The sequence below is a fragment of the Pistacia vera genome, unplaced genomic scaffold, assembly GCF_008641045.1.
Source record: "Pistacia vera cultivar Batoury unplaced genomic scaffold, PisVer_v2 Contig343, whole genome shotgun sequence".
Lineage (NCBI taxonomy): Eukaryota > Viridiplantae > Streptophyta > Magnoliopsida > Sapindales > Anacardiaceae > Pistacia > Pistacia vera.
The window spans coordinates 2,188,547-2,203,856 of record NW_022196161.1 but is presented as its reverse complement, the minus strand read 5'-3'; the positions used below and the strand labels follow the sequence as shown (position 1 = coordinate 2,203,856).

General features: G+C 35.0%; 2 protein-coding genes across 2 annotated transcripts; one reads left to right on the top strand and one right to left on the bottom strand.

Moving 5' to 3' along the window:
- Positions 1 to 346: 346 nt before the first annotated feature.
- LOC116138707 lies at positions 347 to 1,632 on the top strand. The gene is made up of 2 exons (XM_031424391.1): positions 347 to 585; positions 1,060 to 1,632. Exons 1-2 carry the CDS (start codon positions 421 to 423, stop codon positions 1,630 to 1,632), a joined length of 738 nt encoding a protein of 245 aa, XP_031280251.1. The 5' UTR covers positions 347 to 420.
- A 6,330-nt stretch (positions 1,633 to 7,962) lies between these two features.
- Positions 7,963 to 8,454, bottom strand: LOC116138705. The gene has a single exon (XM_031424390.1). It carries the CDS (start codon positions 8,452 to 8,454, stop codon positions 7,963 to 7,965), a length of 492 nt encoding a protein of 163 aa, XP_031280250.1.
- Between the last annotated feature and the right edge of the window lie 6,856 nt (positions 8,455 to 15,310).

Below are 15,310 nucleotides of genomic sequence, written 5' to 3'. Positions count from 1 at the left end.
GAAATTAGACAGTGACAATAGGCCATATAGTAGATGTTTCGTATTTGAGCCTAATAAGACCCGTTACGATTTTTGGCCATACATAATCATAATAATTTAAATTTTGTTGGGGTTCCTCATAGAAAATTTCAATTAAATATTATAAAAGAGGAAGCTTATAAGAATGACATCACAAACTTTACATCAAGCATAATATTACACATACAATATAAAATAAAATAAAATTGCATTGAATGATTGATACATGTGCACATACGCAATGAAACATTCATGAGTTTTCTTTCTTCTTTATATAAAATAGACTCCTATTTGGCTTTTCTCTTGTCATACACATAAACAACTTTTATTTTCTCTTCAGTCGTCCTCTTCTTCATAACAAACAAACAAAGAAACGTAGAGTAACTGTATTCTTTTCTATCCATGGCGAACATTCGACTTTTTGATATCGTATTGGTTTCTTCTGGGTTGTTGATGATGCTGTCTTATCACTTTTGGCTTCTTAATCGTATCATTAAACACCCCACTAAGACTGTCATCGGTGTCAATGCCATCAACCGTCGCTTCTGGGCCCGTGCTATGATGGAGGTTACTCTTTTTCTCTTTTTAATTTTATCTTGTGTTGAAATTCAAATTTACATGCATATATAATTATTTGCTATAAATTTTCTTTGGTCTAAGTATAAATTTAACTAGTCGTTCTTTTTTTTTTCTTTCAACTGTGCAGATGTCTGCACTCGAGAATCTTAAATTTATGTATTGACTGTCTGTATAGGTACAATTCTTGTTAGTTGACTTTTTTTAACACATTAAATCCGGACTTTTTAAGTATACACTGATAACTAGCTGATGCTCGTTAATGGAAAATGAGTTTTACTCTCTCTCTCTCTCTCTCGCTTAAAGTACAAACATTCTGTAGGACTATTATTAATACAAATAATAATTCTTATTAGGGGAAGATGATATCTACTGATTGATGATTAAGTATTTTTTATTTTTTATTTTTTTTGGAAGCGCTGAAAATGACTATTCTTATCATTATTGGTCATTTATATTTGGCAGGACGCGTCGAAAAATGGGGTGCTTGCAGTACAAACATTCAGAAACAACATAATGGCAGCAACTGTTTTGGCATCAACTGCTATAATGTTGAGTTCTGTGATTGGTGTATTAATGACAGGGGGTGGTGGTAACGGTGATCGACAATTCTGGATTGCATTTGGGGACAAAACTGAAGTATTTTTCTCCATTAAGTTCTTCTTAATATTGGTATGTTTTTTGGTGGCGTTCTTGTTCAATGTGCAGTCAGTTAGGTACTATAGCCATGCAAGTTTTTTAATCAATGTGCCATTCAAGAAGATGTATCAAGATGTTCATCATCACCAACTCACATCAGAGTATGTAGCCAGCACTGTGAATAAGGGGAGTTATTTCTGGTCCCTGGGCCTTCGCGCTTTCTATTTCTCTTTCCCTTTGTTCTTTTGGATCTTTGGGCCAGTACCCATGTTTCTGTCCAGTTTTCTTCTGGTTTTTTCGCTCTATTTCTTGGATGTCACCTTTGATTTTGGACGGCCAGTCACTGCTTCTAATAATGGTGATGAAGATAAGGATGAGGAAATGGGGAGAGTGAATTGATTTTGATGAAATAGCTGAAGAAAGAAGAGAAGACCAATTCATATTCAATCTTGGTTGAATGGAATTGTTTTTTTTCCTTGGCAACTTAATAAGAGTAGCATTTTGAAATTGAAGTTGTTCAATGCATTTTCTCTTTAGATGCTTTGAAAAATTCCATTCAACTCCTGTATTGTAGTAATAAAAAGAATGAAAAGAAAAATGACTTGATTAAAAACTCACAAGAGCACAAAGGTATCTACTCTAGTGTGGTGGCATAGGCCAAAATTTCCTTTAGGGTGTGTTTGGTTAGGAGTTATATAGGATTACCAAGGAATAATATCATCTTATATTACTTAATTACCACATTTGGTTGTTAAGTAATATATGATTCTAATAATCTTCTAACACCAACTGTAGTTACTGTTGGTAATATAGGAGGTAATTTGATTACCTTCATTTACCTAGGTATTTTAAGATTACTTGGTAATCTTATTTTTGTTATAATTTTATCTCTTATTAACAAAATTTTAGGACAATAATGCCCTTGTTTTAAAAACAATTTACAAAAATACCAATTGACTATTTTATTCTTATATACAAAATTTTTAGGACATAAATACTCTTGAAATTTAAAAAAATTACCCAATGGTGGTGGCTGGATCTGGCCACCACTACGAACCGCCATAAATCACTAGCAGCAGTGATGGAATGGCACACGACCAGCCATATCTGGTCAGTCGTACGTAGATAAGGCAATTTCCGTCCATGGATCTATGATCCATGCCCGAAAATAGCCAGATCTGCCCGATTTGTGGCTGTTTCACAACCACATCTTTGGTTGTGAAAGGCCAGATATTTGGCCGTGAAACGACGACCATTTCACGACCAAAGATCTGGCCTTTTGCGACAAGATCTCCACTATCGCCATTGTTGGCAGTGGTGGTACGCTGCTGGCAGTGGCTTGGGGTGGGTAGGGGTGTTTTTGTTAAGTTTTAAATTTTTTTTGTTTCTTGGGGTGCTTTAGCTAAATTTGAAATGTAGGGGGTTAAAAAAATTATTCAAAAATTAATATTAAATAATAATATAATTATAATATTTAATAAGAGGGCAATTGAGTAATTTAAATAACATACCCACCAATCCATTCCTTCCAACCAAACATATTAATATAATATACTCACCAATTTATTCCAACCAACCAAACACATTTTCCTAAACATTCCCTAAACCAAATGCACCTTGAAGTTTATATATATATATAGTCAATAAAACCTCTCTATAGTGATACTCTAGATAAGAATAAACTCCACATTGTAGTAAGTTGTACTTTTTCTAATTCCCGCTTTAAGGAAAGTTGCCTCCACATAGTAATAATATGTGTTACGTTACATTAAGAGTTTAAGATTAAAAAAAAATATATTTATCTAAAGTTGTTTGGGACTATGATTTATGATTTAGAGTTGTTACCACATCTTTTACATTGCGCGTACGTAATAACTCTCTTGCATGGACACAAGGGCGGATGCAACACTTAGTTGAGGGTGGCCCAAATTTAAAAAAAAAATATTAATGTGAACAATTTTTGGATTTTGGCCCACCACCCTAACAGAAATTTCTGGATCCGCTACTACATGTACACCTTCTTGTTGAAGCCAAAATATTTTTAGCTTCTCAAGCATGTTTAGAGCTTCATGACATGGACTTTTTTGTATTTCCGTACTATCATCCTTTCTCTTCTTGTCTAATTGCAACAATAATTTCTTCTTCAGTTAAAGCATACACGATTTATTGCTAATTTGGATGATCAAGGAAGACATTAATATCCATTCGATTAATGTAGTGTAGTTGTTGAATCTGATCACTCAATTCTACAATGACTCTTTTATTCTCCTCATCCACTTCATTTGTAACTTGCAATTCATCGACATCGGGGGTCCTAATTTTCTAGTGCTTAAAACCATTGGCAATTGTCGTGGCTTCGCATCAATTGACTATGCATCAACTGCAATTACAGTTCCATCAATGACACTTATCTTTGTTGGTTCCAAAGACATGACCTTCCATCCATTTCAAAAGTAGGCAATTGAAGCGTTGAATTGAAATCCTAATACTACTAAAATATAAATTGAAATCCTAATACTTTATCACCAAAACATGAATTATAAAATAAGAAATCAAAACAATAATTTTTGTAATTACACCTCCATTAAGTTATAACCTCCCACATATATAAAATTAGTTGGTCTTACCATTATGATTATACACACACACACACACACACACACACACACACACACACACACACACACACACACATATATATATATATATATATAGTATTATAAATAAAGATATAACCAATTATATATAAGAGAGAGAGAGAGAGAGAGAGAGAGAGAGAGAGAGAGAGCCAATCCTACTTTGTAAATTGACTCTTTGTAATAATGTTTTATTATCAATAAAGACAATTTTCTATATCACGTGATTTGATTATATTCGTATAAGATAGTGATATATGTCCTTAGGATAGCAGAACTGTGACGAGGGTATTGAGTATTTGAACTCTCGATAGTGAGAACCATATGAGTACATATGGTGGCCATTCTAGAAACATCCATAGTCCCAGTATTGTCCTGACTTAGGGCACAGATAATATGATAAGACTATCATAGTGTTGGACGACCCTGTCGAAGGACAGTGATAGATCTCACTTATCAAGGTTGTTTGATGACGACCTGGTGCAACACATAGACCGGCCTACTGGAGGATTTCACATAGAAGGTTACCCTAGTGTCTGTGGAACAAATCCTCCAACGAAAGGTGGTGCATGTGATCTTTAGATTTGAGATCACCGGAGTGCCTTGTGCACCGATTGGTGTAGCTTGACACTAGCCTAAAGTAGTCCTCTCAAGAATATCCAAACGGTAGTGGTTGGCTGCATTGAAAAGTGTATCGAGACTATGGTGGATTGACAGAGGATTCATCACCCTTAAGAACGGGAGAAATTATCTCATTGCACAATTCGGTGAAAGGACAACGACAGTAAATCTGTGGCCATAGTGGGACTGAGTTGTTACTCAATCCAATTTGTTAAGGCTGTTGGTTCGAAGAACCAAATACAAAGATATCAAGGATATCCACCAAGGTTGACACTATTTCTATGCCTTAGCCTTGATGAGATAATAGATGATGAAGGGATTTGATTATACGGTAACCATATCGTTGATAGGTAGTGGTTCATTAAATCCGAATCTATCGGGTGGCCATGATGTCTGGCTATAGGCCAATCTTGGTTTCTGTTTAGTCGAACGATTGATTGATTTTTAATCGCGATACTATTCATTACTGATACGATGAAAAGCCTTCGGGTTTCACACATAGAAGACATATTAAGAACAAAATTCATAAGAGGGCTATTTTCGTCATTTATGATGAAATGACATTTTTCGTCTTTTAAGATGAAAAGACATTTTGGTAATCTCACAATGTAATGAGTGAGATTATATATTTAAACATTTAGTTTACATATATATATATATATATATATTTAAATATAATGGATATTATCTAATATTAATATTTATTATTAATATTGATAATGTGAAATTCACATTTGGTTTTTAAATTTGAACTAAAATGTTATGTTTGGTTGCAAGGGGAATCTATTCCAATATTCTAATTGGAATAGATGGCTATTCCAAATTGGAATAGGGTTTTAGTGTTCACTATTTAAGTGCAACTAAAATTAAATCATTTAATGAAATTAAATTGCAAAAATTGAAACCCTATCCACTCCTCTCTCTCTCTCTCAAAAATGCCAATCCCCTTTTGTGAGAAAGGAATTTTTCTTTGAAAGAAAAATTTTGCAGAAAATTGTTCTTGTAGTTTAGAGATTTCTCTAGCCTAGAAATCCCTCAACGACGGTAGTCCTGTATTTGTGTGGATACCGGGAGTGCATTTCTACATTGAAGTGATTTGCGATTCCAACATCAAATCAAAGGAGCCTCCAACGCTGGTACGATATACTTTACCTTTGATTAAATTCTTATGCAAAAATAATATATTCGACGTAAGGATCAATATGGGTTAAAGGTTAGCGGATCTTGAATAAAAATTTTAAAATTCCGCTACATAACGGATCCATTAACCTACAGTGGTATCAAAGCCTCTTATGCTTGATTTCATTATTTTTATTATTAATTGATTGATTAATGTCGATGATGATTATGTGATAATAACACACAACTTCAGATCATTAGGGCTTCATTAAGCTTGCATTGTTAGGCTAAGGTATTGGGTTATGAAGGAATATAAGGGATTCAAGCAATTAAGAGGAATAATCTTTCATTACAAAAGCATGATCACTCAACACTTATTCTCTCACATCCTAAACCATTATTATGATTAATTTATTATTATTATTATGTACCCTTTTCGTACTACCTTATTGATTTTTGATTTGATTTGATTTGATTTTTTTTTTTTTTTTTGGATCAATTAAGCAATTATAGAAATTTAGGAAGCATGGGTATCACCAAATTCCCATTTTTCCCACACAACAACCGCCAACCGGTCCTTTCGAACACCCTTACAAAATTTACACAATCTCAAAGCCACACACATTTTCACTTCCATAAATTTAGATTAATCCTCTTAAAAGAATGTCATGGGAAGGAAATGTGTTTAAGGGTTAAAACGGGCAGGTCATTACAAGTCAAAAGAAAGAAAATCGAGGCTAAATATATACCATAACAACTCAACGGGGTGACTAAGGATAATAACATATAGGGTTGGCTTGAAAAGCACAAACGGTCCAAAGATGACCTAAATCATTTCTTAAATCATGCATCATCTGGGATTTCACCTCAAGTGATCATCAAATAGGTTCTAGAGTTTTAGGAATCTCACAAAATCATAGGAAGTTTACACACAAAACACCTCTAAATGCTAGAACCAACCAACCAAACGAACCACACACCCGAGAGTTTCAAACTCAAGCAAAATCAACATCTAGAATAATTCTCAAATTAGTGTAAAAATGACCTCTTCTAGACACTACATGTCATTGCAATCATGCTATATCATGGACATTTAACATAATCCAAGAGCAAAAATCCCCACAAACTAAAAAAAAAAAAAAAAAAAATCACAGGCATACATAAATTTCATACTTTCCCACCCCCAACCAATTTCCTACATTGTCTCCAATGTAGCCATCAAATTAAGGTAGAGGCAAAAGGGAAAGAAACAAATTACCCCCCTTTATTAACAGATCGTAAAGTACCGGAAGTAACTCCACTGAATGCACATCCTGTAATCAACATGAAATCCACCAACACAAAAGACTAGCCACATTTCAACTCCTTTTATGTGATGCCATATCAAAATCAGAATATCGACACTCCCAACAATCAAATATCACACTACTCCTCAAACAGTTTCGCCCATTTCCCAATTACAGAGTAATCAAGCAACTACAAACTACCATTCTCAACACAATATGCAATAAGGTCACTATCCAATCACTATATTGCTCAAATCAATAGCCAAAGCAACCAATCAACTCAAAAGTCAAGATTTCATAATCAAATATCCAAATAAAATGACAAGTGAGCGATCCAGGATGCTTACCCATGTAACAATAGCAATCAAATACCTCGGATTGGAAATTGTTGCCCAAAATAAAAAATGCCCAAATCAATCCAGCTTTCAATCAATCTAAAGTCTGCAAAATCAATATAACGAAGTGTTTAGGATTTGTGTAGGATAATCAATCAGAAAATCTTGACAAAGAACTGAAGGAGAATCGAAAATCTAAGAAAGGTTTAGAGAAAATGGAGAAAATGTTCCGTGGCACAAAAATAAAATGCCTGCTCCTTATATAGAAATCGTGTTACGCCGTGGCATAAGTTTATGTGCTACAGCGTCACATGGTTTTTTATCGCACAATTTAACAGTTGTTGAAATGTGCCACGGCGTAATGTTTTGTGTCGCAGCGTCACATGGATTTTGCAAATTCAAAATCGTCGAAATCGTGCCGTAGTGCAAGGACTTGCGCTGCAGCATAAAAGCTAGTTTGCTACATCATTAACTTCAAAATTGTACCGCGGCATGAACCTCTTACACCGTGGCGTGGTTTGAATTTTTTGGAAAAATATCAATCAAGTGTTAAAATTTCATAAAAATTCAAACACACAAAATTAAATACAAAAAAAATAACGTAATCCTAATGAAAACAAAACAGTAACTTGAAATAAACTAAAAATGAAGAAAAATAATAAATTAAAACATTTGGGTTGCCTCTTGAAAAGTGCTTGTTTAATGTCTTGAGCTAGACAGAATGCTCGATCGTTATTCTGAGTTGTTGAGGAACACAACCTCCTTGTTTGGAGAAAAATTGTCCAAGTAAGCCTTCGGCCGGTGTGCATTAACTTTGAATCGGTTTCCTGTCTTCAAGTTTTCTATCTCCACCGCTCCATGAGGGAACACTTGACGAACTTTAAATGGCCATATCCATTTTGATCTCAAATTCCTTGGAAAAAGACACAATCGTGAGTCATAAAGCAACACTTTCATACCTAGATGGAACTCTTTCCGCTGTATTACTTTGTCATGGTAAAACTTAGTTCTTTCCTTGTAGATCTTCATGTTCTCATATGCTTCATTCCTAAGCTCATCCAGCTCATTCAGTTGCAATTTCTGTTCTTCTCCAACCTTGTCCATGTCAAGGTTCAATCTCTTTATAGCCCAATATGCCCGATACTCCAATTCCATTGGTAACTGGCATGCTTTCCCAAAGACTATCCTGTAAGGACTTATCCTAAGTGGAGTCTTGAAAGCCATCCAATATGCCCACAAAGCATCATTCAATTTCAAAGCCCAATCTTACCTTGACATGTTCACCATTCTTTCCAAAATGGTCTTAATTTGCTTCTTGCTCACCTCTACTTGCCTTGAAGTTTGAGGATGATAAGGTGTTGCTACTTTATGTGTAATGTTGTACTTTTTCAATAACGCTACAAAGGAATTGTTACAAAAGTGACTACCCGCATCACTAATAATAGTTCAAGGGGTACTATAACGGGTAAAAATCAAATGCTTAAGAAAATTAAGTACGACCTTACTATCATTGGTTTTTGTGGCAATCGCCTTAATCCACTTTGAAACATAATAAACAACCACAAGTATATAAGTGTAGCCAAAAGAGTAAGGATATGGACCCATGAAGTCGATGCCTCACACATCAAACAACTTAATCGCCGTGAACATTGAGAGCAGCATCTCATCTCTTTTGCCAATATTTCCCGTCCTTTGGCATTGATCACATCCTACACAAAAGATAAAAGCATCTTTATATAAAGATGGCTAATAAAATCCAGACTACAATACCTTAAGTGTCGTCTTTTTTCCACCAAAATGTCCTTCACCAAGTGATTCATGGCTGTGTCTCAGAATGCTCTATTGCTCTGAATTGGGAACACATCTCCTTATTATTTGATCTAGATAGCTTTTAAACAAATAAGGATTGTCCTAGAAGTAATGCTTAATCGTGGATAAGAATCTCTTCTTTTCCTAAAAGGTCAAATTAGACTTAATTATACCATATGTAAGATAATTAACAATGTCAGCATACCAAGGCTCTTTCCCATGGATGGAAAAGAGTTGCTCATTAGGGAATGTTTCAATGAGGGGATACTCCCCATCTTGATTACGCTTTTCATGGCTTGTTGTCTCCACAAGTCTACACAAGTGGTCAGCCACTACATTCTCGCTTCCCTTCTTGTCCTTGATAGTCAAATCAAATTCTTGCAACAATACAATCCATCTAATCAACCTAGATATAGGATCCTTTTTACTCAATAGATATCTCAATGCAGCATGATTAGAATACACAATCACTTTAGAACCAATCAGATGAGAGCGAATTTTTTCTAAAGGAAACACAATAGCTAAAAATTCTTTTTTAGTGGTGGAGTAATTAATCTATGCATCATTCAAAGCCCTACTTGCATAGTGAATAACATGATGCAATTTTCCTACTCTCTGTCCTAAAAATGCCCTTAATGTATAATCAAACGCATCACACATCAACTCAAATGGAAGGGACCAATCAAGTGACATAAGGATAGGTGCAGCTATGAATTTATCTTTTAGAATATTAAAAGCATTCAGGCATTGACATTGAAATCAAAAGGTGTTTCTTTAGCCAAGAGATTACATAATAGCATACTAATCTTGGAAAAATCCTTTATGAACTGCCTATAGAAACCTCCATGACCAAGAAAACTCCGCACACCCTTCACAAATGTGGGTGGCGAGAATTTAGCAATCAAATCAACCTTAGCCTTATCTACTTCAATACCCCTACTAGATACCACATGCCCTAGAACAGTTCCTTGCTTCACCATAAAGTAAGTCTTTTCCAACTCAAGGTCAAATTTGTTTCAACACATATTTTCAAAATTAAAGTCAAATTATCAAGGCAATTGTCAAATGACAAACCAAATACAGAAAAGTCATCCATAAATACCTTAATAAATCTCTCAATCATATCAAAAGAGATGGACATCATACACCTTTGAAACGTGCCTGGAGCATTGCACAATCCGAAGGGCGTCCTCCTATACGCAAAGGTTCCAAATGGACATGTGAATGTCATCTTCTCTTGATCCTCCGGAGCAGTAGGAATGTACCCAGAAAACCCATCAGGGAAACAATAGTAAGAATAACCAGCCAATCTTTCAAGCATTTGATCAATGAAAGGGAGAAGAAAATGATCATTTTTAGTTGCAGCATTTAATTTCCTGTAATCAATGCAAACCCTCTAACTTGTAGTCATCCTAGTCGGCACTAACTCATCATCAAAATTGTTTACCACAGTAATGTTTGACTTCTTTGGTACCACATGAACTGGACTCACCCACTTACTGTCTGAAATAGGATAAATGATTATAGCGTCAAGTAGTTTCAACACCTCAACTCTCACCACCTCTTGCAAATGCAGATTCAACATTCTTTGAGCCTCCTTAATTGGTTTGGAATCTTCCTCCAACAACACCTTATGCATGCACATAGTAGGGCTAATTCCCTTGATGTCTGCTATTGTCCAACGTATGGATGCCTTATGATCACTCAACACCTTCAGCAATTTCTCCTCCTCCTCTAAGATAAGATATGAAGCTATAACCACTAGAAGGTTTTGATCTCTTCCTAAGTAAACATACTGAAGGGTAGGTGGTAATGGCTTTAACTCAAGCTTAGGTGGGGATTCAATGGAAGAAACTAGCTTAACATCTACACGTTCAATCGCCATCCTCAACTCCTCATTAGACATCTCCCTAATCTCCCTATCCAAAACCGCCACATACTCCCTAGCCTCATCATCACTCAACTCATCATCATTTGTTGTCAAAGCTAACTCCAATTTATCTTTATTCTCTTCCTGCAGAAAACTAGACAAAATGATAGGATCTGAAAAATCAACAAGATAACAATCATTAGTTTCTAAAGGTAAAGGCGAAGACCTGAAAACTAAAAATTCAACGGTTTGATCAAGAACCGTCATTCTTAGCTTTCCATTTTGCACATCGATGATATTCTTTGTTGTGGCCATGAAGGGATGTCGCAGCAAAATAGGCAACTCACTACTATGGTCTAAAGTATGCTCCATATCTAGCACTACAAAATCAACTGAAACAATTAGTTTGTCAACTTGAACTAAAATATCTTCAACAATACCTCTTGGATATTTCACTGAACAATCAGCCAATTGTAAGGTCATTGTTGTACATTTTAGTTCCCCAGACCCATCTACTAATAGATGGAATATGGCATGAGGTTAATAATTGCACCCAAGTCCAACATCGCTCTTTCTTCCTTCTTATTACCAACAGTGATGTTGATAATAAAACTCCCTGAGTCTTTTAGCTTGGATGGTAACTTGCATTGGAGCACGACACTCATAGTCTCTGAAATCATAACCTTCTCATTCGGCTCATACTTACTCTTGCGGGTTTTCAACACCTTGAAGAATTTGGCATAAGCTGGCATGTTCCTGATCATATCATGCAAGGGTAAGTTACATTAACCTTAGATAAAATGTCATAAATATCAGAAAATGACTTATCCCATTTGCTTTTAGTCAAACAACTCAGAAAAGACACGAGTGGAACATAAGTCTTCAGTGGCACATATGGAGGATCGATCTCTTCACTCTGAACAGGTGCACTTGGCTGCTTCTCCTCAGCTTTTTCTTTACCTGCATGATCAAACAAAGGCTCATTACTTTCAGAATTTATGTTCTTGTTAATTACCTGACCATTTCTAAAAACTGTGACTTCTTTCGCTTGCTCGGATTGGCTTGATAACTTCCTAAGGACATGGCCTTGTAATGACTCTGCAATTTGTCCTATCTAGACCTCCATCCTCCTTATGGATGCATCCTACTATTGGAATCTCTATTCAAAGTTTTTATTTTTCTTTTGAGACACTTGAATAAAACTATTAAGTGTTTCCTCCGATGAGGCTTCTTTTGCTGCATGCTGTGATTAGAACTTCCTTGTTGTTGATTGTTTCTCCATGAAAAATTTGGATGATTCCTCCAACCAGGATTCCAATAACAGGTGTCAAAGACATAAACCAACTTCTTAGTTCAACAGTCTTTGCATGAGAATAGAATTTACCTATGAACTTGTTGTAGACTGCATCCCAAGTGGCAAGTGAACCTAGTATCAAAGACATGAACCAATTCTTTGCTATGTCCTTCAATGTGTAAGGAAAACATCTCATCCACAACTGATCTTCACTCAGATTCTGCAAAGGAAAAGTCTGCAAAGTTGAGTAAAAATCATGAATAAATAGCAAAGGATCTTCAGTGGCCATCCCATGGAATGAAGGAAGCATCTGAAAATGAATATTTTTTAGCTCCTAATTCCTTGTTGCGACACTCAAAACAATACAAGAGGGTGACGTTCCAATGGTAGGGCGCACATACTCCTTCATTGGGCGAGGTAAATTCGCCATTTGTTCTTCAAATTTTGAACTTGATTCACTTGGCTCTTCCGACTCTTCTAAAATTTCTGGTTCTCTTCTCTTCCTACGGATCAAATTCACTATATCAAGGTGAGGAAGTACTTCTTTGTCTAACGATCTGCGACCTTGCATTTAAAAACTCAAAACACCAAAAAAAAATTGTAACACAAAAATAAACAAAATCACAATAAAATAACTAAAACGAAAGCACAAATATCAAAGAAATTAAATAACTCAAACAAATCCCCAGCAATGGTGCCAAAAACTTGTTGAGAAAACTAACAAAGTCTAATCCTCGCAAGTGCACGAATCGCAACTATAGCCTAGTGTGCAAAGCAAGGGTCGATCCTATAGGGAATTGGGAGCTATTAATAAATTTAACATTGTGCAAAAATCAACCAAGATAATGAAATTAAGAGAAATAATAAAAAGGACCAGCAACCTAAATTAATCTAAAATCACAATAAAAACGCTAAAATTACCAAATATAACAAAAATGAAAAATAAATTACTAAATGTAACAAAAACGTTAACTAAACAAAAGATCAAAAAATGGGTAACAGTCCAGTGTATCCAATTTCACCGTATTCGTCATACTCTATGTTATTAATCTAATCAATGTTCTTTGAATTCAAATCTTAGGGTCGATACTCACCAAAATAAGGTATTTCCATGGGCGTTCCGATTTAACCTAGTATTTTCATTAACCAAACTAGCTAGTGGCGTATAGCCTAGTCCAACTACGAAAACCCATTAAGCAAAAGAGTACCCAACCATTCACAAACCAATTTACACCTGTCGAGGGCGTCGCATAGACATAAATCAATCATCCACAAGATCAATTTTGAGATTAGCTAGTGGCGTATAGCCTAACCCAAACTCATACAATCAATTAACTGAAAATTAAAGTTGATCAGACAATAATAACGATCAATCAATTCAGCAAGCATAAATGAATGAAACTAAGATATATTGTATCAATTAGAATAAAAACATAAAGTAATCTAATTAGGTTACATTGGATACACTAGAAAAGGAATTAGTTATACATAATCACAAAGAAACAAACCTTGATCTTACCCATGAACATATGGATAACAAATCCACAAAAATGATCAAGATTTTATCCCTTTTAGCCAAAACCCCTTCTCAAAGTTTTCCCAAAATGTTTACAAATGTGTTTAGTCTAAAAGCTGCCAAAAAATACAAACTAAAGTTGCCTTTTTATAGTAATTACACGTGATGACATTTTTGTAAATATTGGCAAACAAAATTAGGGTTGAAAATGCTAATATTTTGCAAAATTAGTGGCTTGCGCTGCAACGTGTTTGAATGGCGTCGCAATACGCTTCCAGGCGATTTCTTCTTCATCAAAAACCTGATCCATGCTGCGGCATAGTTGAATGGTGTTGTAGCGCCGTTTGGATTTCGCCGATTTGTGCTGCTATGCCAAATGTCTTCCCTGCGGCACCACTTGGATTGCGTCATATTTACACCATGGTGCAGGAAATCATAATGCGGCGCGACTTGGAGTTTCACTCTTTTTCTTCTTGCCTTGATTTTTCCGCACTCAAACAGATCTGGGATGTCTGAACACCCAGTTATTTTGAAAACACCTTAATACTCGTGTCCACACAAGGATGAATAATCCATCTTTTTGCACCTGAATATCTGAAAACACAACAAAACCTGTGATCCTGGAAGATAATGAAACATGCTAGGAATCTCATAAAAAAATATGCACTAAACCTTAAATTACTTACAGTTTCACCCCCAAATCACTAAATAAATCTGCATTTCCAACACTCATCAACACATAACCCTGAACAATGGTTGCGCGCGAAAACGCATAGCACCACAAATTAGCCTCAAACCCTAATCAACAATCAATTCCTCAACATTTTAATTAATCAATTTTAACAAAAATTAATCAATTTGAACAAAATCAATCGATTATATGAAAAACCCAAAAACATATTTTTTCAATCAACAAATTGAAACATGCTTTTTCATTACAATTAGAGGAAACACATATATTTTTCCATAGATTGTCAACATTTAATCCAGGGCTCCGATACCAGTGTAGGGTTTTAATCAAATAAAGTGTGGAATAATAAACAAAAATTTTATTCGAAACCCATTTAATCTTGAATCATAGATTGATTTTAATAACCCATTCAAAACAAATATATATAAAAGATTAAAGAATCATTATAATTAAACCTTCGATTGGAGGCTTCATTGATTTTTGATTGAAGAAAAACGCTTGCACTTCAAAAGGAGAAGTGAACGAATGGTGATCCACACAAAGCAAGAATACCCACACGATCAATTTGCTAGTTTGAGAGTGAAGGTTCAAAGAAGAAAAAGGGAAGATAATTTTCTAGGAAATTTTCTCTCTACAACTTTTTAGCTTGGGAGGCAAGGATTAGCTAATTAGGAAATAAGAGTTAATGCCCCTTTTTTATAGGCAAACCCTAACCCTAATATTCCCTCGGCATATTTCGAAGAATATTCCCACTAATATCCACTATTGATAAATAAATAATTAGAATTTACTTAGTACCCAAGAAAAGGTCGTTTTGGTATTTTATTATTATTGCTTCAATCATACAATAATAATTCACTATTTAAAATGCATATACACCATTATATTAATTTAAATAAT